This window comes from Electrophorus electricus, chromosome 2 (genome assembly GCF_013358815.1).
Source record: "Electrophorus electricus isolate fEleEle1 chromosome 2, fEleEle1.pri, whole genome shotgun sequence".
NCBI lineage: Eukaryota > Metazoa > Chordata > Actinopteri > Gymnotiformes > Gymnotidae > Electrophorus > Electrophorus electricus.
This window is the reverse complement of record NC_049536.1, coordinates 34,679,671-34,707,449: the sequence shown is the minus strand read 5'-3', so window position 1 is coordinate 34,707,449 and position 27,779 is coordinate 34,679,671. Positions and strand designations below refer to the sequence as shown.

Genomic DNA, 27,779 nt, shown 5'->3' with positions numbered 1-27,779 from the left:
ATTTTAAAAAATCTAAATAATGAATGTATTATGTGCTTGTGTACTGATTGGGTCCCAAATCAGTGTGCCATATACAGTGTGCAACCAAAATACAATTTTCTAGGATGCGAAAGACAACCGGATATTATATTACTCTGACCAACTATTCTGATACTCATCAGAGCTGTCTTCGTGGTTTACTGAGTCCCGTTATGAAATGGTGGCGAAAGACCTTTGACAAGTAGGCAGAACCTTCAAATGTTTAGGTGACCTCTTAGTATGGGCTGCTTTTATCACATACTACAATCTATACTGCATACTACTACTAGTATGCGATATACAGTATGTATTAGGCTATTTTGAATATAGCCTTATATTACAAAACCTCTGGGATAGCATGCACAGACACCCTCCCTTAGCTAGGTAGCTGTGTATCTAACTACAATAACTTAGCTACATAAAGAAAGCCACTCTCTCTGAGCACACCACCAACGGATACAGCTAACTCGCCAGCTAGTTTATGTTAACATCCAAGTACACCACATTAGATAGCAAGCTAATATCAAACAACAAAGAACTGGTATTCAGATTGTGCTGAAAAAGATACTTAACTGTCACAATAGTCCCTAGGTATTACTCATTTTACACAATTTTATTTCCAGAATAGATACATCATGGCATTTTACAGAAAGCATGTTATAAAGAGTTGATCCAATCTACCAATCTCTATTTTGCCAGTCATTCCCTTGTCATTCTGTGCATGATAATTTGAAACACTCTATTTGTCATGCTGTGGCATGGACGAGGTAGTAGGCAGATTGAATGTGCAGGAGGGTTTTATTAAAACAAAGGAGCAACCAAGAAACAAAAACCAAAAAAGAAGCTTAAGGAAACAGCAAACAAGTTAACAGACATAATTCAGGGTCGAATGAAATGTAAAACAAAACGCACATGGGAGGCATGAGTTACTGATCTACCCTTGATATATACAAACTGTAGCGTTACCAGTGGGTATCACTGGTAATGTCTATGATTTGCTCAACCACGTCAATCTCTCTGGATGGCACTGACAGTGAGTGTCTATTTTCCCTTGCATTGCTGGTTTGACAGTGCATGATCAATGAAGGTCAATGATGATGAAACGATAAGGCTTCTTGGACTGAAGAATTGGATCTTCAGAGCTAATCCAACGTACCACATAGATAATGTGGTAAACAGGGTTTTTTGGCACTTAGAATGTCTGGAAATGCTGTTTCAATGTGTGTAGAAGCAAAAGGGCAGAGTTGCAATAACTATTGTACACACTGCATACGCATTAAAAAACTTACTTTCACTAGTTAACAATGCTTTCACTTTAAATATGTCTTAGACAGTGTTCTCTTATCATTTAGTAAATGTTGGTTAATAACAGTATGTCTTGCACTGAAACTGTTATGCACTCAGAATGCCTGGAAACAGTTTCAGAGTGTGTATAAACAAACACACTGACAAACAAAACAAGCATTCAATTGTATCTGAAAACCCAACCCTAACCCTAGGATTACACACGGGATTTATCATTGAGTATGACATCTGCACATCCATTTGAGTTCACAGGTAAATTCAAATGCATGTCTTTCAAATGTTTCAGGGTATGCAACATACTGACAATACAGTTTTTCTGATTGTTTCAATTATATTTGAAAACCCAAACCTCACCCCCACCCTAGACAGAGGAAAACAGGCTTTACCTGCACATAATGGGTACCAAGCAAGACTTAACCTGTCAAGTCGAAATGTGTCATTCCACATTTTACAATTTGCTGTTATCACTTGCCTCACAAACTGTGTGTTGCTCATATGAAGCTTGCTGTCTTCAGTTTATATACACGGGGTTTATCATTGAGTATGGCATCTGCAAGTCCATTTGAGCCCACAGCTAAAATCAAATACAAAACTCCCACTAATTGTTTTTAATACCATTACCTGAGAAACAGTCCTTCAACAATAAATGTGTGAAGTTTTGGCTCACTTCATTTTTTACATGGCAGAAATAGATTGAATCAAGGGTTCCATTTTTTGTAATAGTAATGTTGTCTCCATAGTAGGTGAAGCCATCGGGCCCGGTCCATTCAAAGGTTGCACGCACTGGAGGATTCATGGAGCACTGGAGCGTTACTGCTTTGGGATCTTCTTTGTTTAGCTGACATGTCACTTTCGGCTTTGAGACGGCATCTGAAAGCAAAGTTTGCTCTTTTAAACAATATTTAAAAATACTTGAGGCAAAATTTAAAGCCTATGATATTAGATGAACAACTGATTTCACATTAATTAAAATTTCCAGGCAGTACACAATAAAATGTTATCAGGTTTGAAAATGTTATGATATGTGGCAGAGTCAGTTGTTGCCTACAGATGAAATAGTTAAACTTGGTGTTCTCTCTTTAAGACCTGGATATCCTAAAGTTCAATGTGGTAATCAATACCAAATTACCACTTCAGACTAAAAGTGATTTAATGAATGCAGGAATTTAGTAACATGTGATGGTGCATTTTTCCCTCAAGTCTCTTCATCCCAAATCATGACTTACCAATCACCCTAATCTCATATTTGCTTTGCCTTAGCTGTCCATTCACCTGGATCTCATACTCAAAGGTGCCCTCGTAAGTTGCATCAACTCTGAGAAGTGTGAGATTTCCAGTTTCCTTATTGAAAAGTGCCTTTCCCTTAAATCGATACCACTCAATATTGCCATTTTCATATTCAACAACTTTGTTGTTTATGTGTTTCCACAGAATGGTGTCCATTTTATTTGTTATTCCAGGACTCAAAGTCTGATTTTGTCCAGTCTGAACAAAGACAAAGTCACAAAATACAGCACCTAACAAAAAGAAAATGAAAAGGTTATACTGCAGTAATGCACATGTATATATGGACACAAAATACAAAACAGAGATTATTTAGTGCATTATAAAATATAAGCATAGAATAAAGTAAACGCTATTAGGGCGCTTGAGCACAGACTATTTCAAAGAAGGCCTAGATATTTCTTTCTGTACTGGAATAAAGAGTTTGTTGTTGTTTAAGTAAAAGGCCTATTACTAAAAGTGCTGTTTTTCTGTCTTTTAAAAATAGTCTGCTTGAACATTACATCCATGTATTATTTTTGGTTAATATTAGTCACAGTAGTTAACAAATGACAACCAGGGATAGAAATAATTCACCTGGTCTTGAACTAAACTGACCTTGCCTGAGCCCACATACTGTAATAAAGTATGTCCAATAACATTTACATAAACGTTACTCATGACTACTTCCTTATCATAGCCCTTTGACATAAAGTAAGTTCACTTATGGAAACAAGACGTCATGTACAGGATGAGGTGTAGTGGTACTTTCTTTTTTAACAACGTTGACAACTACTTACAAAGTTGGTCTCGGTATAGTATGTTTGCTTCTGCTATCTCCAGTGTGATTGTTTACTGTGTTACCCACTTGAAAACTCAGGTTTAAACTCGTTGTTACTGAACCACTAATTTTAATACACTGTAATCTGGTTTTACTGTAGCTCTTGGGTTTGATTACTCAAATGTACACTATACACAAATGTGGGGCGTTGGTTTTGTACGAGGAACTCGTTAACCAAGCGCACCTTGGTTTTAGTTTTAGTAAAGGAAATGGTTCTATTCAAATGCAAATATGCATATAAATATAAATATTTAAATAACTAAAAAATGGGCAAATATAAATGTTACAAGAACTTAAATCCAAGTTGTTTGGTGATTACGATGCCAAATGGCGAATCAGTGGTCACACCCCGGCCCGCCGAAGCCCGATTAGCTTCTGCTCGGGGAGCCGGGGAGCCAGAGAGCAGCAAGACAAATACCTGCCTAGTTCACCAAATACAATACAACTACGTTATCGTGGTCTGTTAGTGTTGTCCTTCATTAATGTGATGGCTACGACTTTGGAGCGCTGTAGCTAGTGAAATGCAGTAAACGAAGACAACTAACGACACCCAGCTAACTAGTTAGCTAACGTTAGCTGACGAGCTAGGCAGAGAGCGCATTGCTAATAACTGACATTACTTTGACATTTTAAACAAAGAGCAAGTTACGAATCTAAGATTGTACTTACGGACACCGAAAACAATAAAATACAAGAAATCCCATGCGCGTTTTCTACTAGCCATTATCGCCAGACATGAAGGGCGCAGTAAAAAAAAACGTCCTGGTAGTTCCCTTTTTAATTTTTTTTCTCGCACTCGCCATTGCGCATGCGCAAGCAGCTCTATCGCAGTGACGTGAGTCTGACGTCAGTATTTGGTGAACATGGCAGTATACAATATTTCATCAAGATGCTGTGAGGAAGGTGTTTGAGAATTAAGAATGGGGTTTTTTTTTTGGGACAAAGTGAATTACAACAATTCATATATGGCATGATGCGGCAATAAATTAACAATAGTAAAATTTTAAAAAATCTAAATAATGAATGTATTATGTGCTTGTGTACTGATTGGGTCCCAAATCAGTGTGCCATATACAGTGTGCAACCAAAATACAATTTTCTAGGATGCGAAAGACAACCGGATATTATATTACTCTGACCAACTATTCTGATACTCATCAGAGCTGTCTTCGTGGTTTACTGAGTCCCGTTATGAAATGGTGGCGAAAGACCTTTGACAAGTAGGCAGAACCTTCAAATGTTTAGGTGACCTCTTAGTATGGGCTGCTTTTATCACATACTACAATCTATACTGCATACTACTACTAGTATGCGATATACAGTATGTATTAGGCTATTTTGAATATAGCCTTATATTACAAAACCTCTGGGATAGCATGCACAGACACCCTCCCTTAGCTAGGTAGCTGTGTATCTAACTACAATAACTTAGCTACATAAAGAAAGCCACTCTCTCTGAGCACACCACCAACGGATACAGCTAACTCGCCAGCTAGTTTATGTTAACATCCAAGTACACCACATTAGATAGCAAGCTAATATCAAACAACAAAGAACTGGTATTCAGATTGTGCTGAAAAAGATACTTAACTGTCACAATAGTCCCTAGGTATTACTCATTTTACACAATTTTATTTCCAGAATAGATACATCATGGCATTTTACAGAAAGCATGTTATAAAGAGTTGATCCAATCTACCAATCTCTATTTTGCCAGTCATTCCCTTGTCATTCTGTGCATGATAATTTGAAACACTCTATTTGTCATGCTGTGGCATGGACGAGGTAGTAGGCAGATTGAATGTGCAGGAGGGTTTTATTAAAACAAAGGAGCAACCAAGAAACAAAAACCAAAAAAGAAGCTTAAGGAAACAGCAAACAAGTTAACAGACATAATTCAGGGTCGAATGAAATGTAAAACAAAACGCACATGGGAGGCATGAGTTACTGATCTACCCTTGATATATACAAACTGTAGCGTTACCAGTGGGTATCACTGGTAATGTCTATGATTTGCTCAACCACGTCAATCTCTCTGGATGGCACTGACAGTGAGTGTCTATTTTCCCTTGCATTGCTGGTTTGACAGTGCATGATCAATGAAGGTCAATGATGATGAAACGATAAGGCTTCTTGGACTGAAGAATTGGATCTTCAGAGCTAATCCAACGTACCACATAGATAATGTGGTAAACAGGGTTTTTTGGCACTTAGAATGTCTGGAAATGCTGTTTCAATGTGTGTAGAAGCAAAAGGGCAGAGTTGCAATAACTATTGTACACACTGCATACGCATTAAAAAACTTACTTTCACTAGTTAACAATGCTTTCACTTTAAATATGTCTTAGACAGTGTTCTCTTATCATTTAGTAAATGTTGGTTAATAACAGTATGTCTTGCACTGAAACTGTTATGCACTCAGAATGCCTGGAAACAGTTTCAGAGTGTGTATAAACAAACACACTGACAAACAAAACAAGCATTCAATTGTATCTGAAAACCCAACCCTAACCCTAGGATTACACACGGGATTTATCATTGAGTATGACATCTGCACATCCATTTGAGTTCACAGGTAAATTCAAATGCATGTCTTTCAAATGTTTCAGGGTATGCAACATACTGACAATACAGTTTTTCTGATTGTTTCAATTATATTTGAAAACCCAAACCTCACCCCCACCCTAGACAGAGGAAAACAGGCTTTACCTGCACATAATGGGTACCAAGCAAGACTTAACCTGTCAAGTCGAAATGTGTCATTCCACATTTTACAATTTGCTGTTATCACTTGCCTCACAAACTGTGTGTTGCTCATATGAAGCTTGCTGTCTTCAGTTTATATACACGGGGTTTATCATTGAGTATGGCATCTGCAAGTCCATTTGAGCCCACAGCTAAAATCAAATACAAAACTCCCACTAATTGTTTTTAATACCATTACCTGAGAAACAGTCCTTCAACAATAAATGTGTGAAGTTTTGGCTCACTTCATTTTTTACATGGCAGAAATAGATTGAATCAAGGGTTCCATTTTTTGTAATAGTAATGTTGTCTCCATAGTAGGTGAAGCCATCGGGCCCGGTCCATTCAAAGGTTGCACGCACTGGAGGATTCATGGAGCACTGGAGCGTTACTGCTTTGGGATCTTCTTTGTTTAGCTGACATGTCACTTTCGGCTTTGAGACGGCATCTGAAAGCAAAGTTTGCTCTTTTAAACAATATTTAAAAATACTTGAGGCAAAATTTAAAGCCTATGATATTAGATGAACAACTGATTTCACATTAATTAAAATTTCCAGGCAGTACACAATAAAATGTTATCAGGTTTGAAAATGTTATGATATGTGGCAGAGTCAGTTGTTGCCTACAGATGAAATAGTTAAACTTGGTGTTCTCTCTTTAAGACCTGGATATCCTAAAGTTCGTAGTGTTGTGAAAGAGAACTAAAATATGTACAAGTAATGGTACACTGAATGAATCAACATCAGACTTCCATGATACTCATCTTCTGAAGTAAATTCTGACATATGTCAAAAGGACCAGCTAGTATGATTAATTCAACACTGAACGCTATTCACCTACATTCTGTTTTAACAGATACATAGACACACAACATTCATAAATGCATGCGTTTCTGTTCTAACCAAAGGATAAGTAGATAGCAAAAAGAGGTAATGTGGTAATCAATACCAAATTACCACTTCAGACTAAAAGTGATTTAATGAATGCAGGAATTTAGTAACATGTGATGGTGCATTTTTCCCTCAAGTCTCTTCATCCCAAATCATGACTTACCAATCACCCTAATGTCATATTTGCTTTGCCTTAGCTGTCCGTTCACCTGGATCTCATACTCAAAGCTGCCCTCGTAAGTTCTATCAACTCTGAGAAGTGTGAGAGCTCCAGTGTGCTCATTGAAAAGTGCTTTTTCCTTAAATCGATACCACTCAATATTGCCATTTTCATATTCAACAACTTTGTTGTTTATGTGTTTCCACAGAATGGTTTCCATTTTGTCTGTTATTCCAGGACTCAAAGTCTTATCTTGTCCAGTCTGAACAAAGACAAAGTCACAAAATACAGCACCTAACAAAAACAAAATGAAAAAGTTATACTGCAGTAATGCACATGTAATTGTATATATGGACACAAAATACAAAACAGAGATTATTTAGTGCATTATAAAATATAAGCATAGAATAAAGTAAACGCTATTAGGGCGCTTGTCCAATAACATTTCCATAAATGTTACTCATGACTACTTCCTTATCATAGCCCTTTGATATAAAGTAAGTTCACTTATGGAAACAAGATGTCATGCACACAGGATGAGGTGTAGTGGTACTTTCTTTTTTAACAACGTTGACAACTACTTACAAAGTTGGTCTCGGTATAGTATGTTTGCTTCTGATATCTCCAGTGTGATTGTTTACTGTGTTACCCACTTGAAAACTTATGTTTAAATTCGTAGTTACTGAACCACTCACTGAAGGTATACCTCCAAAATGGAGAAGTGTCTATCTGCCAATTTGCAGTACCGCACTTACAGCTTCTTGCATCTTCACGTCTAGTAGTTCAATTCCGAACTGCAGTCACACTTTCTTCCCCTTACGATCGAATTTTACTGTAACTTTGGGGGTTTAGTGCGCAAATGTTTACTATACATAACACTGCTTTCAAGTACAAGTGGGCGGTATACCTTCATTTGGTTTTAGTTTTAGTAAAGGAAATGGTTCTATTTAAAAGTAGATATAAATATTTAAATGTTTTTTGGTTGGCTTTGGCAGGCCAGAGACCCTAATGGGACACGTCAGCCTATTACTTGCTACATAGATAATATCAGCCTTTTAAACAGCAATAAAATCAACTATTGTCTGATCTGACCAGTCAGTCTTGACCAGGACATCCTCATGATCCACTGTGTCAGATTTGGTGGACCTGGTAACCTCTATCATTGGCAGGCCAGAAACCCTAATGGGACTCATTTGTAATAGGCAGACCGCAAAGGTAAATTTCAGCCTTTTACAAAGGGGGGGGAAAGTAGATCAGAGGAAGTTTCGGTTTCGGTTAGGGGCGGTTTACTAACTTTACAGTTCTGTTAATTGTCTTTTTTTGCATTTTTATTTTTTTAAACGTAATTTTAAGAAAACTCCTCAGTCCTACCGTTGGACAGCGAAAATGCATTATAGAGATGACAACAAACACAATTGCATTTTTCTTGTTTTGAAATGCAATACTTTTTTGTTGTAGGACTTATCACCACCAGGTGGCAGCGTTATGTAATATTTTGTCCTTGGAGATATACATTTTTTTCTGTACAGTTTTACAGAATCTTTGTGCGGTTCTATACAATTTACAGATTTTTTCTATATGCTGTCATAACGTTTATAGAATCTCTATGTCCTTATAGATAAATGATTTTTTTTTTTCTGTATTCTGTAACCCTGACTCTAATCCTAGTCCAATATACCGGGAGTTTCCAGATTGTTTGAAGTACCCCACTGGAGACCTCTAGAGCTCAGATAAAGACCAGACTTGACTTACGGACAGTTTACAGAATCTTTCTATGTCCTAATAGAGAACTTCCATGTGTTTCTATATTCTGTAACCCAAACTAATTTCCAACATGTGGGCAGGAACCAGATGGGCTGATGTGCCCCACTTCCGCAGCTCAGGTAAAGGCCAGGTTTGTAGTGCAGAAAGTTTACAGAATCCCACTATGGACTTCTAGAGAATTTACACTTTTGTTTTTTAATAAATCTAAATATACAAATGTTTTGCATGATGTGTAACCATTGCAATTATGAACATGAGTTTGAGAAATTAGTCATAAAAGGTTTTGTAAGTTTAATGACATGTACATCATTTAAATATTAAACCACAAATTGCAGAAGATTTTCTTTTTTTGCAGGGGAGATTTAGTAGGTGAGGTAGCATGTAAATTATTGTAACGGTGAGCTGTAAGGAGGCGGACGCATGCGCGGAGAAGAGCGAGATTTATTAAGGGAAAATCCAGAATCGTAGTCGTAAGGGTAGTCCAGGGTCATAGAGCCCATACGGAGTACGAGGATACATGATCAAAAACAAACACACACACGCAAACAGGGGAAGCAGGCTACAGCAGAAACTGGGAAATAACAGAGGTAAGGAAACGCAAACGGTTAAGAACACACGGGCTAACAAACGCAGACGGGCTTTCTAACGCATCCAAATAATGAACAGCAAAATTCCAAGGCACCGAGACAAGGTTTAATACTTGAACTAATGAACACTAAACAAGGCACAAATGACTGAAACGGGACTGGAAAAGAGAACCATGAGACAAGGAAAACAGTTGCATAGTGAATTAATCACAGGTATGTAATGTGCAGGAACAGACTGTGTAAGAATCACGCAGAACACTTCTACAGTATATGCAAGGCATCCTCCAAAATGTCATTGCCCATATCTTGCGTGGTATTTTTAATTAGTTTGTCAACAGTAGAATTATTCCATTTAATAGACACTTAAACACATCTGACCATATACATGTTGTCCCCTCAACCGATGTATAACTCTTCGGATCCAGGTCCAGCAGAACGTAAACTGTCCATCAAGGGAAAATGGAAGTTAAATATAAATTTTTTACGTATAAAGTAGTACGTAAAATGGGCGTAAACACTTAAGGAAGACTAATGAACAATAACGATGAGGACTATAATTAAAACTAGTGGGGAATACACAGAATGATTAACAAGATATCCAAGACTAAAACAGGTAACAGAACTTGAAAGGAAAGCCAGACAACCCTTGCATACATCAACAGGGGAGCAGTAACCTAATCCGAACAGAAGCGACGAGCCCGAATGAGAAAAGCAAGCAGAATAAGACGTGAATACTCACGGGATGTAACGGAGACGGGAACAGAAAGTACAACAGACGAGGGAACAGCGAAGAACTAAACAAAGAAAACAGACGGCGAGGAACGAGATGCGAGATTAAACAGAAATATACAAAATAACATACGAATGAGATCTTACCAGAGACAAAGAATGACCGACAACCGAGAGCCGCAGGAACGGAGTTCACACGGGAACGCAATTAGGGATAAACTCGGAGCAGCTGGACACAACACGGAACCATGGAGACCCCCGAAAACCCGCAAGTACTCGATTGCTAGGGAAACGCTCGGGTCTGCGGACGTGACAGGTGGGATCTTCCTTAAGAAGGTCAGATTTAATTGTCCATTCTCATGAGGTCCATGATCTATATCTTCTGAGCTAAACTGGCATCCAGTATATAGCCCTGCTTCCAACTGCCCTGTAACCAGTTGTGGGATCACTTGGGAAGATCTTCAGTGATACTGATGACAACAGCATAAGGAACAACACCATCAGAAGTAGTAGATGTAATATTTTCATGCCTGAGAAACCTAAAAAAGGCAAAAAACTAAACATTTTCAGCGTCAGAACTCTGGTAATGTTTATGGGACAAATTAACATTTTTATTTTTTCCTGTATCCTGTAGGAATTCTCTGTAAGTGGTGACACAGGAACACAGGTAATGACCAAACTTGCATTGCACAAATTTTACAGAAACTTTCCTTATAGAGGATTGGTGATATGATTATTCTAACTCTAACCTTAATGTCTTAGAACCCTTTTTTCTTAAATTATCTCTTTACAGAACAATTTGGTAAGTCTTTCAATATTGAAGGACTTTGACCTTTTACTTTTTGAGGGTTAGAGGGTTTATATTGCTTGCATTGTGATTACGGTGGTGAATTTGTTTTATTTAATTTTGTGTCCATTTTTTAAAACAAAAACATTGCTATACCTCAGACTCTGCAACAGACAAAATAAATGAACCCCTATGAAAATTTGTAACCTTCCCACAGGATACTCTAAGGAATTAACTTCAGTGTACTAATAGACTCCGATCTCAGTTTTAGAAGTTAGATCAAATAAGTTACTAAATAAGCATTTTATCACTTTAAGAGCACCAACGAGATCAGAGATTTCCTGACAAAGCCAGATCTAGAGAAGCTCATCCAGGCTTTTTTTTTTCTGTCAGAGTTGACCTCTTCAGTGGACAGCTGCAGCTGCCATTCTCACTAGGAACAAAAGAAAACATCACCCCCAGTCTTCAGTTCTGGCACTGGCTTCCAGTATATTACAGAGTTGACGTGAAGGAGTTACTATTGGTCTACAAATCAGTTAATGGTGTAGGATCAACATATCTAGCTGCGCTAAGCACAACTCTCGGATCAAAAGGAGCTAGTTGGTGTCATGGTGACGCCCCCGTCTTGACACTAGATGCCTTTAAAATAAAATCTTCATTTGACCAGGCCACAGTTTAAACTGTCCCCCTTGTTCCTGTAGCACTGTATTTTTATAAATTTTCTGCACTACAATGGACTTTTAGTTATATTTATTCTGTCTTTATCTTTTATCTCAGCACTTTAGATGTATCATTTTAGCACTATCATTTCATCGCTATTTGAAATTTGTTCTGTTTAAGTTGTAGTTATAGTTCTTATGTGAATCACTCTGAATTGCCGCTGTATTAATGACAAGAGACAGTTTTACTGCAGAACTGTGGTGTGCTTTATTAGCTACTGAGTCACAGTATATGACTCTAACCCTAGACCTGGGGAATCGGAACACACATGCAACTTGTGACCAGCCTTCACCAAAGGAGGGAAGAGGCTTGTTTCTTATACGTCTTCAGTATTTGAGGAAGTGTTATCTCCTCAAGGTTTGCAAGTTCAAATATATATATTTTTTCTCTTAATTTGCATTTGATTTTTTTGACACTTCTTTTTTGGCATTTGTTTATTTGATGTTTATTAAACACTGACTATGCCGATTCCATTACAGAAAAGTTTTACAGACAATAAACCCATCTCTTTTTTTGCAAAGGTTTCATCACTGGAAACTCCAGGGAAGCCTTCCATAAAATTGGTTTTCATTTACTGTTACAGTAGTTTTGAAACATAAAGATAAATACAATGGTCTATCAAACAGTTAAGCACTGTATAATGTTAGTCAGTTTCTCAGGTCACAGCCGCTGATGGGGTGACGTGGGCATGAACAAAATTACACTTTTTATGCAGACAAACACTAGGCATATTCTAATCCTAACATAAAATACACATGAACAAGCTTTGCTCCAGGTGCCTGAGAGCTTTAGCCCAGTGGATGTCATTACTTCTGCTTGTTTTTAGACTACCTCAACGTAGTTGGCTGGCAACATGCCAGTCTTCCCAGTACGCTGCACGGTGCCGTACATCCAGCCCTCGTCAATGGACTGCACGTTCACAATGACGTCTCCATCCTTGAAGGACACCTCATCGCTATCAGCAGCAGTATAGTCATACATAGCACGTACAGTTTTCTGTAAGGAAGGAAAACGGCATTGCTGGGCTCCATTTCACAGGTTGCAATACTTGTAGACAGTGTGGTTTACGTGGTTTATTGGATCCATAATGAAAATTCTGGATCCAATTATTACAATGTGTTAGGAGAGAGATATGAATGCACCTTCTGAGCTCGTACTTACTCCAGTGGTGGAGGGGTGAGATGGCACAGAGGACACAGTAGTCTGCTGGGTAGCCACAGAAGAGGATCTTTGCTGGAGCTCAACAGTCTTAGCATGCTGGTAGCCTGGAGTGCAGAGAAAGAACACTGATGCAGACAAAAATACTACACTGGGATTTCAGGTGTTGATCAATACTTCCATTAATAGGAAACTCAGTTGGGAGTGTCTGAGCTTGTTCAAGGCGTTTACAACACAAAAACAAATTAGTTAGAGGGCTCATTTTCATGTTGCAGCCTTCTGAGAAACAAGTATTACAAAGGCCAAAAAGTGATTTGATTAACAATGTATGCTGCAGCCCTAGTTTCTAAGTATCTGAATTTAGAATATACACTTTGTTTTCTTGAAGCCATACTTCTGTCTCAAAGATAGGAGCAATAACTACCTGTTAAATGCCTACTGTTATTAAGCATACAAGAAAGTACCTATGGAAGAAGTAGGGAATCCGTTGCTGTAAAGGGACATGTGGTGCTCGACATTCCCAGACGCCTCAGACTTCTCGTCCCCAACACCGCTCAAGGCGCTGGTGGAGCGGGAGTGCTCTTTACTGCGACGCTGTGCCTGAACTGAAAGGTGGAGAAAGTTCAAAGGTCAGCAACTCTGGTGAATGAGAGGAAAAATTCTACTTATTCAGCTACATTGTATCATCACTTCACTCCTCCCCCCATCTAATGTTAGTCTGAAACATCAGCTTCATTTAAAAGTTGTTAGGCTCTATTTATAAGCACTGACTTATTTTACTTTCCTAATTTTTCCCTTTTACGAAGGTACCAAAAGTCAAACCTTCCTGTTACAGATCACTAAGATGAACGATAACAGCTAGTTGCCCACCTGATAACATGTGGAGACTTCTCGACTGGATATTGTCCTCAGCAGGGTCATAGTCAAAGACTGAGCCAGGGTTTGTGCGCCATACACGCAGGTCTAGGAAATGAACAAAGGTCACATAAGGTCGTGTTCTACTTCAATACACAGATTTAAAAGATGAAAGAAACGTGTGCAGGAGCTGCTTGGTTAGGTTGGCTAGAAGTGTGTGAGAAATGCTCGAATGAACTGACCAGTGATGGTCTCCTGATCGTGTTCTATGGTGCGTCTCCTCTCCATCTCCACAACACGCCTCTGAATTCCGCGATAGCTGATGTCACTGAAGTCCTGCATGTTCCTCTTCACACGCTCAGTCACAAGGTCAGTGGTGGTGGGGATGAAGCTACCTTTGCTCTTTTCAAAGTCCTCATGGTACCTCACCTGGGGCACAGAAGAGATCAAGTGTTATTCAATTTTGCTCCATTTCAGCAAGCGTGCGAATGCCAGAAACAGAAGGGCTTAAACTGAAGCTGACCCCAGAAATGATGCGCTGGGTCTCTTTTACACGTCTCATTTCAGGAGTGTCCAGCACGAAGGCTGCCTTGCCCTGCACCTGTTTGCGGAAGCTGTCCGAGTACAGCACCTGAGCAACAGTAATCGCAATTTAAGCAATTTAATAAGATATACTGAGCTGCAACCTTCTTTCAAAGCTAGGGTTGAAATGAGGAGGGCAGAAAAGGGAACACTGAAACCACAGGACATAAAAAATAGGTTGTTATAGGTTGTTGCAACCTCAGATGGATGAATTAACAGAAAGTTCCAGGGTTTGAGAGAGATGGAGACATGTTTGTCTGACTCCAAAGAAGTGCTATAGGACAGTGGAGACGCATGAAAAACCAACCGATTATGGGGACGTTAGAAAAGGATTTACACAGAAGAGTTTCAGTGCCTTGTATAAGTATTCACCCCCCCCACCCATTGAACTTTCACATTTTGTTGTGTTACAACCTAAAATGACCTCAAACGGGTTGTTTACCATGTGACTGACATCACTCAAGTTATGATACAAAGACATCTGTTCATTGCATAAGTAACACCCCTCACCCCAATACTTGGCATGACCTTTTGCTGCAGTTACAGCTACAAGTCCTTTAGGGTATGTTTCAATCAACTTTGCACATCTGGATCTAGACATCTGCCTATTCTTCCTGGCAAAATTGCACACGCTGTCAGATTGCTTGGAGCAATTTTCAAATTTTGCCAGATTCTCTGTTGAACTGAGGTCTCTTCTTTGACCTGGCCAATCAAATACATTGGGGTTCTTGTTTTTAACCACTCCTGTGTAGCTGTGGCAGTGTGCTTATGGTCTTTGTCTTGTTGGAAAATGAACCACTGTCCAAGTTTCAGGTGACTTGTAGACTGGGACAGGTTTTCTTCAAGGATTTCCCTGTATTTGGATCAATACATCTTGCCTTGAGCTTGGTTTCCAACTCTGTGCAGACGAAAAACATCCCCACAGTGTGATGCTGCCACTTCAGAGCTTCACTTTGTGGATGGTATTCTCATGTTGATGAGTAGTGTTTGGTTTTTGCCATTCATAGTGCTTTGAGACAAGGCCATCTGACGAGAGATCTTTTCCAGAAGTTTGTGGAGTCTCTAAGCTGCCAAATGTAATTTCAAATAATGTATTTTTAAAGAAAGGCTATTTACTTTCCATTCTTCCATAAAGCCCAAGTTTGTCCTTTGCAATAGTTGTCCTTTGCACAGCTTTTCCCTTCACAGCTGCAGATTCCTACAGATCCTTCAGAGCAACGTTCGGCCTCTTGCTTGCTTCTCTGCTTATTGCCCTTCTTAATCAGTCACTGGATTTTGATGTACAGCCTTGTCTACACAGAGTTCTGGCTGTAATTCCTTGATTGATCTGTAGATATGATCACAAACTCTGGTACCTTCTAGGACAAGGTGTATTTATATTGAGATCATATGACACTTTAATTGCAAGTGGATGCAAATAATGGTAGGTGATTACACCAGAACCAATTTAGGTGTTTTCACAACAATGGGGATGACTACTTACGCAATCACATTTTTTTCTGTTTTTAATGTCTGATTACAATTGCAAATTATATTGACTTTATTTATACTTCATTATTGTGCACTATGCTGTGTAGATTCATGAAATAAAATTCCAATTAAGTTAATTTCACTTCCCAATTGTAACACTATTAGATGTGTTTTTAAATGTTCAAGGGAGTGAATACATATGCAAGACACTGTATTTTAAATGTTTTACATTCAGCAGGTGGAAGAATGAAGTTAATATTATTAACCACCTAAGCAAGAAAAAAAAAAGAGTTAGACAGGTTATGTTGTACACTAGTTCTAAGGCACACGTCCTGTATTTGAATACCGAGCTAATGTTTTCTTGGTTCCGTTTGACCCGCTCCATCTCTGGAGTGAATACCACAGGAGTTCCTCTGACAGAGGTATCTTTATACAAAACCTAGAGTGGAGAAGAACAAAACCCACAGAGGCCAGTCAGAACCAGACAACAAGTCACACATGCCATGCATTCCTGCACCAGGAGATGCTGGTAAGACAAATGCCACTCACAACAACATATCTGGATGTTATTTCCCACAGAGGTAGAACCCTGCAGTGAAGGGTTAAGAAAAGCAAATACATGGTGTCAGATGAGAGTGGTTTGTGGGTTTTATATTAAAAGATAAAAAGGATGAGGTTACTCTTGATTAGATGAAGAAGTTTGAAGTTGTGTGAGCTTGCATGTTTAAAAGGTGATACATAATTGTCTTGCCAGGATTTGAGGTGTGGATAAACTACTTCTAGCAATGGGGTGGGCTTTTTTTGTATTAGGAGGACTGAGAGAAATTGTGCAGTAGCAGTCTTCACTATGTATCTCAGGGGCTAACAGGGGATGAGAGAGCAGGACAGTGGAAAGTTCTAGCATAGGAGAGGAGTAAGAGTTAATGGGGATGAAGGCACTCTCATAGAAACTGTAAAGCTTCCACTACCGAGCTGATGTTCTTCTGAGTCTCTCGGACTCGCTTCACCTCGGGGAGGTCCGGTATAGCTGTGCCTCGTCCCAGTGAGTGTTTGTACTTTATCTACCCACAGATTTGATTACATGCAGACAAGACAGATTGTGAGGGACAAAAATTAACCAAATAAGAACAAGAACATTTACAGATGGGAAACATCAAAATCACAAGTAGATGACAAACATTTTCATTAAGAACACATCAAACAAAGAAAAGAAAATCTTGCAATGGGAGGAACCAATCAACACACAATAAAAATACAAAAACTTAACCAATCAGCTCTCTGATATAAGAGAACAACCTGAAGACATTTAGAAGCAAATGAAGTTTAGGGGCAAACAAAGTTGTACACAACAATCATTACAAAGTGAGTATGAATGTTTTAGAAGAATTAGCAGAGAGTACAGTGGTCTCCTCACAGACATTATACATGTTATCAGTGAAGGATTTCATGTGCTAATCATTGTTTGACAGGGCAACTAATGTTAATCTGGGGAGTTCTATATTTTTATCTAAGAGGAGAAGGGTGTCGCAAGGACAGACGACCAGGATAGGGTCACACCCAAGTGTACCGTGCTAATATTTTGCTGATTGCGTCTAACTCTCTCCATCTCTGGTGTTTCTGACACAGCAGTTCCGCCTCCTAAATCTTCCTTGTAATGAATCTTTAGATAAGTATAAGCAAAAAAGGGTTCAGTACATCTTAAAAATATGAAATACATCCCACAAATACTGATTAGAAAGGCTTAAATAAAATAAAGATTTGATCTGACAGCAAATCTGAAAATAATTAAGAATGTTAGGAGGTAATTGTGAGGTATGCATCAATGGTGCACACTAATATAAAAAAAGTGGAGGACCATTTTAAGGCACAGCATTTTGAGCAGAAGGAAACTAGAAAAGCAACATATGGAGTTAGAATAAAGGACCAAACTGGGTTAAAGCAAGGGGTCGAGTTTCTAATTTTACAGCCAAGAGAACTCTACCAAGCTGATCTTCTTCTGACAGTCCTGCACACGTTTCACTTCAGGCAGGTCTGGTATAGATATGCCTTGACCAAGCTTGTCCTTGTATTTGATCTAATCCACATTTAATTTGGAGTATAGAGATAAAAAGACATGATGATAGAACAAGAATATAAAACACAGATAATAAAGGAAGAATTTGTTTAAACCAGAGTAAAAATATGCTGGGAAAAATAGACATCATTAGAAAAAAGACAATATACAACACTTGTCAAATAATGAAAGGACACGCAGTTATGGAGCATGCCTTGTCACATATTTACAGTTGAAATACATAAAATATTTTTAGTTTATTAAATGCACGGGTAATTTTTTTGGAGGAAGTCGTATTAATGTGCATATTAACATGGAGTTGACATGACGGTCATTAAAACTAGACGGCTTTGATGATTTGAGATGGTTTAAAAGGGAGGTTCCTCATTCTCTCTGGGATCTGGGGAGTACTGGGGGAGTACTGGGGTGGATAGCTGGGATAGGGTCACACTGCAGTGTACCGTGCTGATAGCCTCCTGATTGCGTTTAACTCTCTCCATCTCAGGTGTGTCTGCAATAGCAGTTCCTCCTCCCAAACCCTCCTTGTACTGAATCTTTGAAAGTGTAAAAGGTAAAAGCATTATGACCATTTGCTAAGCAGCTAACACTGCTTGTTTTTCTCTATGGGAGGTACTGAAATTAAACTTGCAATAACAGAGACCAAAAAAAAACTTTGACAAACATCTTACAAAGCACCACAGAAGACAAACATACCATGGCTGGCAAAACATGCACAAACTGTTAAACACCCGGCAAAGGTGTAAAACGTAAAGGTTTTAATTCCACAAATGGTTAGCAGCACATTATCAAGCAAATCATCTGACCGTTACCATTACGTTAGTCTACAGTGGGCTAGTCTATAGTTAATAACTAGATCAAAGGGCTAAATAGAGGAACTGGCTGCAAGTCAGAGTATGTTAACGTATGATTGCAGTGAAGGGAAAAAAAGACAAAAAAGGGCAAAAAAGCAAGAATTGTAAAGAGAAAAGGACAAAAGTATGCAGTTAGAAAAAAGATGGAAAACTGGGTTTTAAAAAATGTACTCAATAAACAGCAGGTACCAAGCTGAAATTCTTTGTATTTTCTTTAACGCGTAGCATTTCAGGGGTGTCCATTACTGCTGACACTTTACCCTTACTGTGTTTAAGGTCAGTCTGGTACTGAAGCTACAGAGAAAAGAGCAGAAGGGCAGTTAAAGTGGCACACAGACAAAAACCCAAACCAAACCCAAAAATCTGCAAGAAAAATCAAAACAGTACAACAAAATATGCTCAGTATGTTCATATGAGCAACACCACTGCACATAGTCATCAGTAACTTGCAGAAAGAATGAGATCATTAACTATGGAGATGCTGTCTACCAGTCTAAGAGCCACGTCAGTGAAAATTCTGAGTCAAGCACAACACACAAGTGGAAACACAACATTCATTGGGAATAAGGAAGGAACCCAAATCCAAACAAAAACAATAATGTTTTTGTTTTTGAGTCAGTAGGAGCAGCCAAATGAATCTTAGCTTCTGCTATGACACGTACAGTGCTGAAGTTCTTCTGGTTCTCGCGCACTCTCTGCATCTCAGGTGTGTCCAGCACAGGAACATAGTGAGACATAGTCTTCTCTGCCTCCTCCTTATACTTTTTCTGTTTCAGAAATGAATGGTTGAAAGGTTTAGCACAAAGTGCACATGAGAGGGTTTTGGGTCAGTCTGTAATGCAAGCATTATTCTAATAATAAAGAACATAACCTACAGCTAAAGGTGACACTATATATTTACTGCTACATGTTGAAAATATCTACATCACAGTCAAGGGTTTGCCCTTACCTGGCTCACAATGTTTCTGATCTGCTGAGCATGAATGATATCAGGAGTATCGATCACAGTGGTGTAAGAGCCTCTGTCGTGCTCAGCGTTCTGCTTGTATTTGGCCTGTTATACATAACAAACAGTACTCACAGCACAGGCTGATAACATCCAAGGAACCCCACACCCCCCCCCCCCCCCCAGCCTAAAAAAACTCTACATTTCTAACAAGCCAATGGGCTAACACCCTATTTTTATATTTGTACTTTTCAGTAACTCCTTGTTGGGGTGAAGTATTTAGCACTGCAGTCTGAAGGATCTCCAGTGAAGGATCCCCAGTATATTAGTTCCCGATTTCTATTACATTGTAATATTGGTTATGAGAATGGCGGATGATCAACTGACCTGGCTGAGGATTTCTGTGGCGTTTCTTGCCCTCATGAAGTCTGGGGTGTCAGTAGCCAAAGCCAACATTCCTTTGCCCTTTATCTCTTGCTCCAATGCCTTCTTATACTCTCTCTGTAGAAGTTAAGAAAGAGTAATGAGTTGTGTGATCATACAATAACATTTACAAAACTACCAATTTGCAAAGCTGCAGCACTGTCACTAAGATAACTGTACTTCACTAATACGTCAGAGATTAAACAACTTAAGTTTAAAAATTGAACTCGAGTTTGAAGAACCACTAGAGGATGTTAACAGCATCAGGGCATAGAAAAGGTCCTGTTAGAAATTAAGAGCAATATTAAACACAGGATAGAACACTCGGAAATGAAAGAAAAAAAAAATCTTTACTGGGAAGCACAGTGGAATCAGTAAAAATGTATTACCAGACCTGGTTAGGTGTGGAGGTGGGATTGTCCATTAGAAAGAGGATCGGGCTTTTTAGTGGTTAGCAAAGGATCAGGACTAAGCACACTAAGTGCAGCCCTGTTAGTGTGGTAAAGAGGCAAAGAGGCGTGAAGAGGAGTAACAGTGACACGGGGGCCTGCTCCACCTTGCACCATCCTACCTCATTCAGGATCTGAGTAGCATTCTTTGCTCTCAGTAATTCAGGAGTTTCCTCCAGCACTGTAAGCCCTTTACCCTTCACCCCTTCCTCTAGATCCCTCCTATACTCTTTCTACAGGGCGGAGAAGAACAGAGAGTCTGCAGACAGCATACAGCAAAGCACCGACACACAGTATTGCTCAGGGCAGAGTACCGCTCACACGCACAGCTCAATGTCACCAAGCCTCCGCTCTGAACCGGTGTTTCTAATGCTAAACCACAGCAAGACTAGGGAACAATGGTGCTAAAATGGTGCTAAAATGGTCCAAGCAGAACCTTTCTCTGTTGCAGATGTGCGCTGCATCTAATTAAAGTATTTGGCTTTATTTTTTCCGAAATGTATTCTATTTCCTTTTTATTTCTGACATCCCTGGTGGTCAGATCAATGACGCTTGTGAATTTGTAGAGCAATCTGCTAAAAACTATAGTAAGGACATGTAAGGAGGGTGATAATCAGGTCCATACAACAGTCATGACTGCTGTTGTTGATGTGCCCAAGGGCTTAAAAATTATTTAGTTAATTAAGGTTCTTGAATTTATTTTTTGTAATCATAGGATTTGTAGGGTTAGAACAAAGGCATTGGTGCATTTGGAAAGTAACCTGATAAAAATGAATATACATTTTAAGAGTAACATCTTAACAAAATACATGATGAATACAAAATTCCTTAAAATGACACAATATATTTGTGTTTTGGCAGCATTATAAAAAATTCAAAGTCAAACTTTCCAGAAAGGTTAATAAAAACACGCTTGGTTAAAAAAGGTTTGTTGAAATTTGAGAGGATGAAGAGAGCATTAACAAGTGAAGAAACAGACAGAAAACACAGGAACACAGGAGGGACGTTACTGAGTGTATTATGGCTGAGTGGTGATCCATGCAAACTAACCACAACCTTCTTGTGTGACCAGGAACATCAAACGCACTTGCTTTGGTAAGACGGACGTGTGACTGCGATCTTAGTACGATTACCAGGTCAGCAGGGAGAGAAAAATATAGGTCGGTCCATTTTTTACCTCACTAGCGATTTTGGTGGCATGTCTGACATGTATCATGGCAGGGGTGACTTCCAAGCCTGACAGGTTCTTGCCTTTCATGTACTCCTCAAAGTCCCTCTTATAGTCTTTCTATCCACCGCAAAGATAAGAGAGTGAAAGACACATGAAGGCTCAGTAATACAGCCTTAGGGTAAGTGCTGGAATCGCGGACATAGCAGGTCTTCAGTCAGTGTGCTGCGAGATCATTGCTGATGTGTTATTTTTCTCATTAGCCAACTTAAACTTACAACAGGGTGGAGCTCTACACGGCTGAAATTAAACACTTATATTCAAATTACTCAACATACTGCAGATACACAGAAGGCAATGAAACATACTTTACCATCGCCTTGGGTCCTGGGTGGAAATTGAAAGGTATGTCTTCCTGTACTTACCGTATATGTCTGACTTCCCCATTAAAGCACTATTCATACTCCTTTAACACATTATTCAGGGCAGAGGAGAAGGCTCATTTTCCGAAGCAAAAATCCTCACTGTCAGGCGTTACGGTGGCTGAGATTTACCTGGCTCTGCATATGCTGCGCTTCCTTGGCAGACACATAAGTGGGAGTCTCGAAGTCCAGCATGGCTTTTCCTCTTTCCTTCTCATATTTCTCCTTATACTTCACCTGTATGTGAACACAAGCCCAAAGGTCCCTCATATCCCGTAAACGCAGACCGTCCAAAAGAACACATAACTGATCCATTTACCTTTGGTTTAATACATTCATAAATAATGATTAAATAAAGTAAGTGTTACTGGACCGAAAGTTGCAGTTCCTGATATATAACACTGCTTTGATCTAGCAAGAAACTTGATATATTTCAACTGTTAATTCCTAAATGGTAGAAAATCATTTAAGTGTTATTGAAAACAGAAAAGAGAATGAAGACTTAAAGTGAAGTGAATATGTTTTACTAAATCCATTAAATGCACTTGCATATAATAGATTTATTAGAAAAAATAACCCCCCAAAAATAATACAGACTCTGTGCATGAGGAAAATGGCAGTCGGGTGTAAATGTGTGGGTAAAAGGTCAAATGGAAACAAAAAGGCTTCTTCTCACACACACTCGCACGCACACACGCGCACACATACACGCGCGCACACATGCACGCGCACACACATATGCACGTGCACACACACACGCGCACACACACACGTGCACACGCACACACAGGCACACACACACACAGGCACACACATACAGGCACACACACGCACACATGCATGCACACATACACCCACACACATGCACGCACACACACATATACGCACGCACACACAGAGACATACACGCGGACACACATACACGCGCACGCACACGCACGCACGCACGCACACACATACACACACACACACACATACATGGGGGGCGTCAGCTGGATAGGTCAGAACATGGTGGGACTTACATGACTTTGCAGGTCAGAGGCTTCTTTGAGGTGAAGCTGCTCAGGTGTGTCGGGAATCATGTGGTAGTGACCTTTACTCTCCTCAAATTTCTTCCTGTACTGGTACTAAGAGGGAATGCTCAGTAAAGCCACTCAGTGCAATTTAACCTGTCCCTTATGTAGAACCACCGCTTACCCATTTAATCAAAAAAACAATGAAAAAGAAACCTTTTTACTAAATCGCCATTAATGTGGAGATCTTAAAAAACATTGCGAGGCTGAAACAGTCCAAATCATCTGAAATTCAATTAAAGCCCGAAATTATTTAAACTTTGAGAAATATTGGCATTTTTATGAAGTTACATAAGGTAACATGAGAAACAAAAGGAAAACATAAGTACAAACGCAAAGTATGACGAAGAAAGTTAAGGAGGGGAGCAAATGTCAAGTGTTTTGACTGTTATTCTAAATGAATACATTTAAAAATAAACAAATAAAAGCTGTAGTTACAGTGTCATTAATGGCTCTACGGGGGTGAAGGCAGGAAAAAGGAAAAAGGAAAAAGGTTAAAGCTGGCTGCTAGTAAGGGAACAGGTCAAGTCAGAGATGAGGACCGTGAAGATCACTACCAGATGATGTCCTTCAGGAAGGGCTCAGTGTTTGAGTGTTTTAGATGAGGAACAGCCACAAGTATGGCTCTAGTACCACAGTTACACTGACGGAATTACTTGTTAAGTTGCAATAAGTGGTTAAAGTGTGAGATGAAACCACATGAAATGTGAGAAAAGATATAGGTTGTCACATAGATCTTACACTACTGGCCAGCTTGCTGGTGCACAGGTTGTGCTGCATGGCCAGAGACTCAGCCATGTCGGTCACAGGCTTATGGATCTTCTTCAGGTCACCCTTGTACTTCACCTGCACAGCAATCAAATGTTCTTTAGCCTTGTGTATCTACAGCTTTCAAACTGGCACAAATAACACTAGAGGAATACAGATACAGTTCAGAGTACATACCTCACTTGCAAGTGTGCTGGCGTCCTTCAGAGTCTGATAAATCTTGCTTTCCTTCAGGTCATACTGTGGCTTCTTTCCTTTCATCTCCTTGTCAAACTTCTCCTTGTACTTCAACTTTTTAGAGAAAAGACAATGGGGTTATTAAGTGATGTTATGGGGTGGCATGCCACAGAGCATGTAAGCCACAATGCTTAAACAATCACGGAGAGTTTCACTGTTCAGGGATCACATCAGCATTCACATTCTTTCGACAACAAACAGGCCGAATAGAATAGCTAGTTGGAAGGAATTGGACAGGCAGAAACCTGAGGTTGCTAACTGAGTCTGAGTATGTTATAGTGCAGTACATTTCTTCCAGGAGGTTGACATTCTCCGACAGGCCCCAGGTGGCAGGCACAGAACATACAAGGCAGAACATACAAGAATATATATATATGTATATATCCTTGCATCTTTTATAGACATCTCCCATGATTAACTGAAATAAGGTCATTTATAAACCCCAGATCAAGATTTTGAAGGAGCTCCATATCTGAAGAAGAATCAATTTGTGAGAACAAGCAACAAGCAAAGATAGAATCACTTGAGGAAAGTGTAGAGCAAATCAACAGATTGTAAATGATTGAACCAGACTGACAATGCCTCTTCTGGTGGAAGCGATGGATCCAGAATTGTGGCTATTTCAAATGCTGTATACAGAAGTCGACTGGCTCTGCACAGTCCTCATTTCAATGACATCACTACGACATGTCTATGAGATGCAACAACATATGGTGATTTTGACATTTTCAGACTGACAGTGACTGAGTAGAGGATGTAGCAATGATATATTTCAGTCATTGAAAATTTTTTAGAAAAAAAGTATGAAAGCAAAACCATGCTAGACGACTTATCTATGCTTGGCAACAAGGCAAAAGCTTGCATGAAAACACAAAATGAGACAAAGGACAAAAATGATTAAAATAACAGGAAAAATAGCAAAAATAAATAATTTGGGAGAAATGAGAATTTTAAAAAAAGAAAAAACACAGCAACCACCATATGGTTGGGAGTGCATCAAAACCCACTTCCCAAAATTTAAATGGTAGTGCCAGGGACAGAGACACCAGACGGACGAATAGGGTGACTGGCCCTGGGGTTCAGGGTCCCTCTTACATCACTAGTCAGGGCACTCATTTTCTTAATGTGCCGCATCAGGAGGGTATCATAGGAGGCAGCTCCGTGGAGGGAAGGCTTATCCTCCACCTACAAAGCGCAGTGAGATGGCACGGTTACAGCAGTGAGAATGGGAGCACACAACAGCAGTGGGCAGGGAGGGCAGGAAGTGAATGAAGGAATGGATGGATATAGGATAGAAAGAGACAATGACAGAAGTGTATACAGATAAAGGACACAGACAGTATTAGACATGAGGGTTATGCTGGTGAGGAGACCTGCAGGAGCATTTAACACTACCACTACAGTTAATGTGAGGAGACCTGCAGGAGCATTTAATACTACCACTACAGTTAATGTGAGGAGACCTGCAGGAGCATTTAACACTACCACTACAGTTAATGTGAGGAGACCTGCAGGAGCATTTAAAACTTCCACTACAGTTAATGTGAGGAGACCTGCAGGAGCATTTAACACTACCACTACAGTTAATGTGAGGAGACCTGCAGGAGCATTTAAAACTACCACTACAGTTAATGTGAGGAGACCTGCAGGAGCATTTAATACTACCACTACAGTTAATGTGAGGAGACCTGCAGGAGCATTTAAAACTACCACTACAGTTAATGTGAGGAGACCTGCAGGAGCATTTAACTACAGTTAATGTGAGGAGACCTGCAGGAGCATTTAACACTACTACTACAGTTAATGTGAGGAGACCTGCAGGAGCATTTAAAACTACCACTACAGTTAATGTGAGGAGACCTGCAGGAGCATTTAAAACTACCACTACAGTTAATGTGAGGAGACCTGCAGGAGCATTTAATACTACCACTACAGTTAATGTGAGGAGACCTGCAGGAGCATTTAAAACTACCACTACAGTTAATTAGAGGAGACCTGCCGGAGCATTTAACACTACCACTACAGTTAATGTGAGGAGACCTGCAGGAGCATTTAACACTACCACTACAGTTAATGTGAGGAGACCTGCAGGAGCATTTAACACTACCACTACAGTTAATGTGAGGAGACCTGCAGGAGCATTTAATACTACCACTACAGTTAATGTGAGGAGACCTGCAGGAGCATTTAATACTACCACTACAGTTAATGTGAGGAGACCTGCAGGAGCATTTAATACTACCACTACAGTTAGTTATGAGGAGACCTGCAGGAGCATTTAACACTACCACTACAGTTAATGTGAGGAGACCTGCAGGAGCATTTAACACTACCACTACAGTTAATGTGAGGAGACCTGCAGGAGCATTTAACACTACCACTACAGTTAATGTGAGGAGACCTGCAGGAGCATTTAATACTACCACTACAGTTGATGTGAGGAGACCTGCAGGAGCATTTAATACTACCACTACAGTTAATGTGAGGAGACCTGCAGGAGCATTTAAAACTACCACTACAGTTAATGTGAGGAGACCTGCAGGAGCATTTAATACTACCACTACAGTTAATGTGAGGAGACCTGCAGGAGCATTTAATACTACCACTACAGTTAGTTATGAGGAGACCTGCAGGAGCATTTAACACTACCACTACAGTTAATGTGAGGAGACCTGCAGGAGCATTTAAAACTACCACTACAGTTAATGTGAGGAGACCTGCAGGAGCATTTAACACTACCACTACAGTTAATTAGAGGAGACCTACAGGAGCATTTAAAACTACCACTACAGTTAATGTGAGGAGACCTGCAGGAGCATTTAACACTACCACTACAGTTAATATGAGGAGACCTGCAGGAGCATTTAACTACAGTTAATGTGACGAGAACTGAGCAAGCATTTAATACTCCAACTACAGTTAATATGATGAGACTGCTTTTCAAGAATAACATGCATACTAAATTAAGTAAACATGGAAAATTACTCCAGAATAGAACTGCATACTATTTGACACTAGTTTGGTTATGTGGCAATTGTTATAAAAACTGCACAAAAATAAAACTTAAGTGGGGCTATAATCAATGCATGGCTAAAGAAAGGGGTGCGAGGTATTACCTGACTGGTAAGCTTGGACACTTCGGTTGCCAAGGTGATGTCAGGGCGGCTGACCAGTGACCCTCCACGGCTGGCCTCCTGACGAGCTTTGTCACGGTAACCAATCTAGACCAACATCAGAGGATTTGATTCAGTTAAGGTCAACTTGCATAATCATAATCAGACGCTACTACAACAAACAGAATATTGTATAATTAACTCAGAATAGTCTAAAGCTTTTATACCTCGCTGATGAGCTTGGCGGCTTGGGTAGCCTTCCTGATGTCCGGACGGTCAGCAACGGGAGTGTAGTGGAGTTTGGCCTTTGCCTCCTGTTTATAGTTGATCTACCAAAGGACAGAGCGAGGAGGTCAACCAACATCCCCCCATGTGAAGAAC

At 39.6% G+C, this 27,779-nt stretch overlaps 2 protein-coding genes across 20 annotated transcripts in view; both read right to left on the bottom strand.

The window, feature by feature from the left end:
- Positions 1 to 605: 605 nt before the first annotated feature.
- Positions 606 to 4,214, bottom strand: LOC118240444. The gene is made up of 3 exons (XM_035520880.1): positions 4,097 to 4,214; positions 2,550 to 2,840; positions 606 to 2,193 (listed from the first exon to the last, which is right to left on the bottom strand). The coding sequence occupies exons 1-3, from the start codon at positions 4,149 to 4,151 to the stop codon at positions 1,922 to 1,924; spliced, it is 618 nt and encodes a 205-aa protein (XP_035376773.1). The 5' UTR covers positions 4,152 to 4,214; the 3' UTR covers positions 606 to 1,921.
- A 7,777-nt stretch (positions 4,215 to 11,991) lies between these two features.
- Positions 11,992 to 27,779, bottom strand: part of neb (nebulin) — a 59,581-nt gene continuing 43,793 nt past the window's right edge. For 6 of the 19 annotated variants that reach the window (XM_035520077.1, XM_035520074.1, XM_035520084.1 and 3 more), the window contains 23 exons: positions 27,626 to 27,727; positions 27,402 to 27,506; positions 24,226 to 24,339; positions 24,022 to 24,126; positions 23,230 to 23,334; positions 22,340 to 22,444; positions 21,795 to 21,905; positions 20,740 to 20,850; positions 20,133 to 20,246; positions 19,749 to 19,853; positions 19,462 to 19,566; positions 18,989 to 19,093; positions 18,389 to 18,481; positions 17,856 to 17,948; positions 17,442 to 17,534; positions 16,843 to 16,935; positions 16,221 to 16,313; positions 14,346 to 14,453; positions 14,065 to 14,251; positions 13,838 to 13,930; positions 13,432 to 13,572; positions 12,971 to 13,074; positions 11,992 to 12,805 (listed from right to left, as the gene is read on the bottom strand). In XM_035520077.1, the coding sequence (XP_035375970.1) occupies positions 12,632 to 12,805; positions 12,971 to 13,074; positions 13,432 to 13,572; positions 13,838 to 13,930; positions 14,065 to 14,251; positions 14,346 to 14,453; positions 16,221 to 16,313; positions 16,843 to 16,935; positions 17,442 to 17,534; positions 17,856 to 17,948; positions 18,389 to 18,481; positions 18,989 to 19,093; positions 19,462 to 19,566; positions 19,749 to 19,853; positions 20,133 to 20,246; positions 20,740 to 20,850; positions 21,795 to 21,905; positions 22,340 to 22,444; positions 23,230 to 23,334; positions 24,022 to 24,126; positions 24,226 to 24,339; positions 27,402 to 27,506; positions 27,626 to 27,727 (2,559 nt within the window). In that variant the 3' untranslated portion in view covers positions 11,992 to 12,631. Of the gene's footprint in view, positions 12,806 to 12,970; positions 13,075 to 13,431; positions 13,573 to 13,837; positions 13,931 to 14,064; positions 14,252 to 14,345; positions 14,454 to 16,220; positions 16,314 to 16,423; positions 16,464 to 16,842; positions 16,936 to 17,441; positions 17,535 to 17,855; positions 17,949 to 18,388; positions 18,482 to 18,988; positions 19,094 to 19,461; positions 19,567 to 19,748; positions 19,854 to 20,132; positions 20,247 to 20,739; positions 20,851 to 21,794; positions 21,906 to 22,339; positions 22,445 to 23,229; positions 23,335 to 24,021; positions 24,127 to 24,225; positions 24,340 to 27,401; positions 27,507 to 27,625; positions 27,728 to 27,779 lie in introns of those variants that run through there. The other 13 variants (XM_035520082.1, XM_035520079.1, XM_035520092.1 and 10 more) reach the window with 13 other exon arrangements.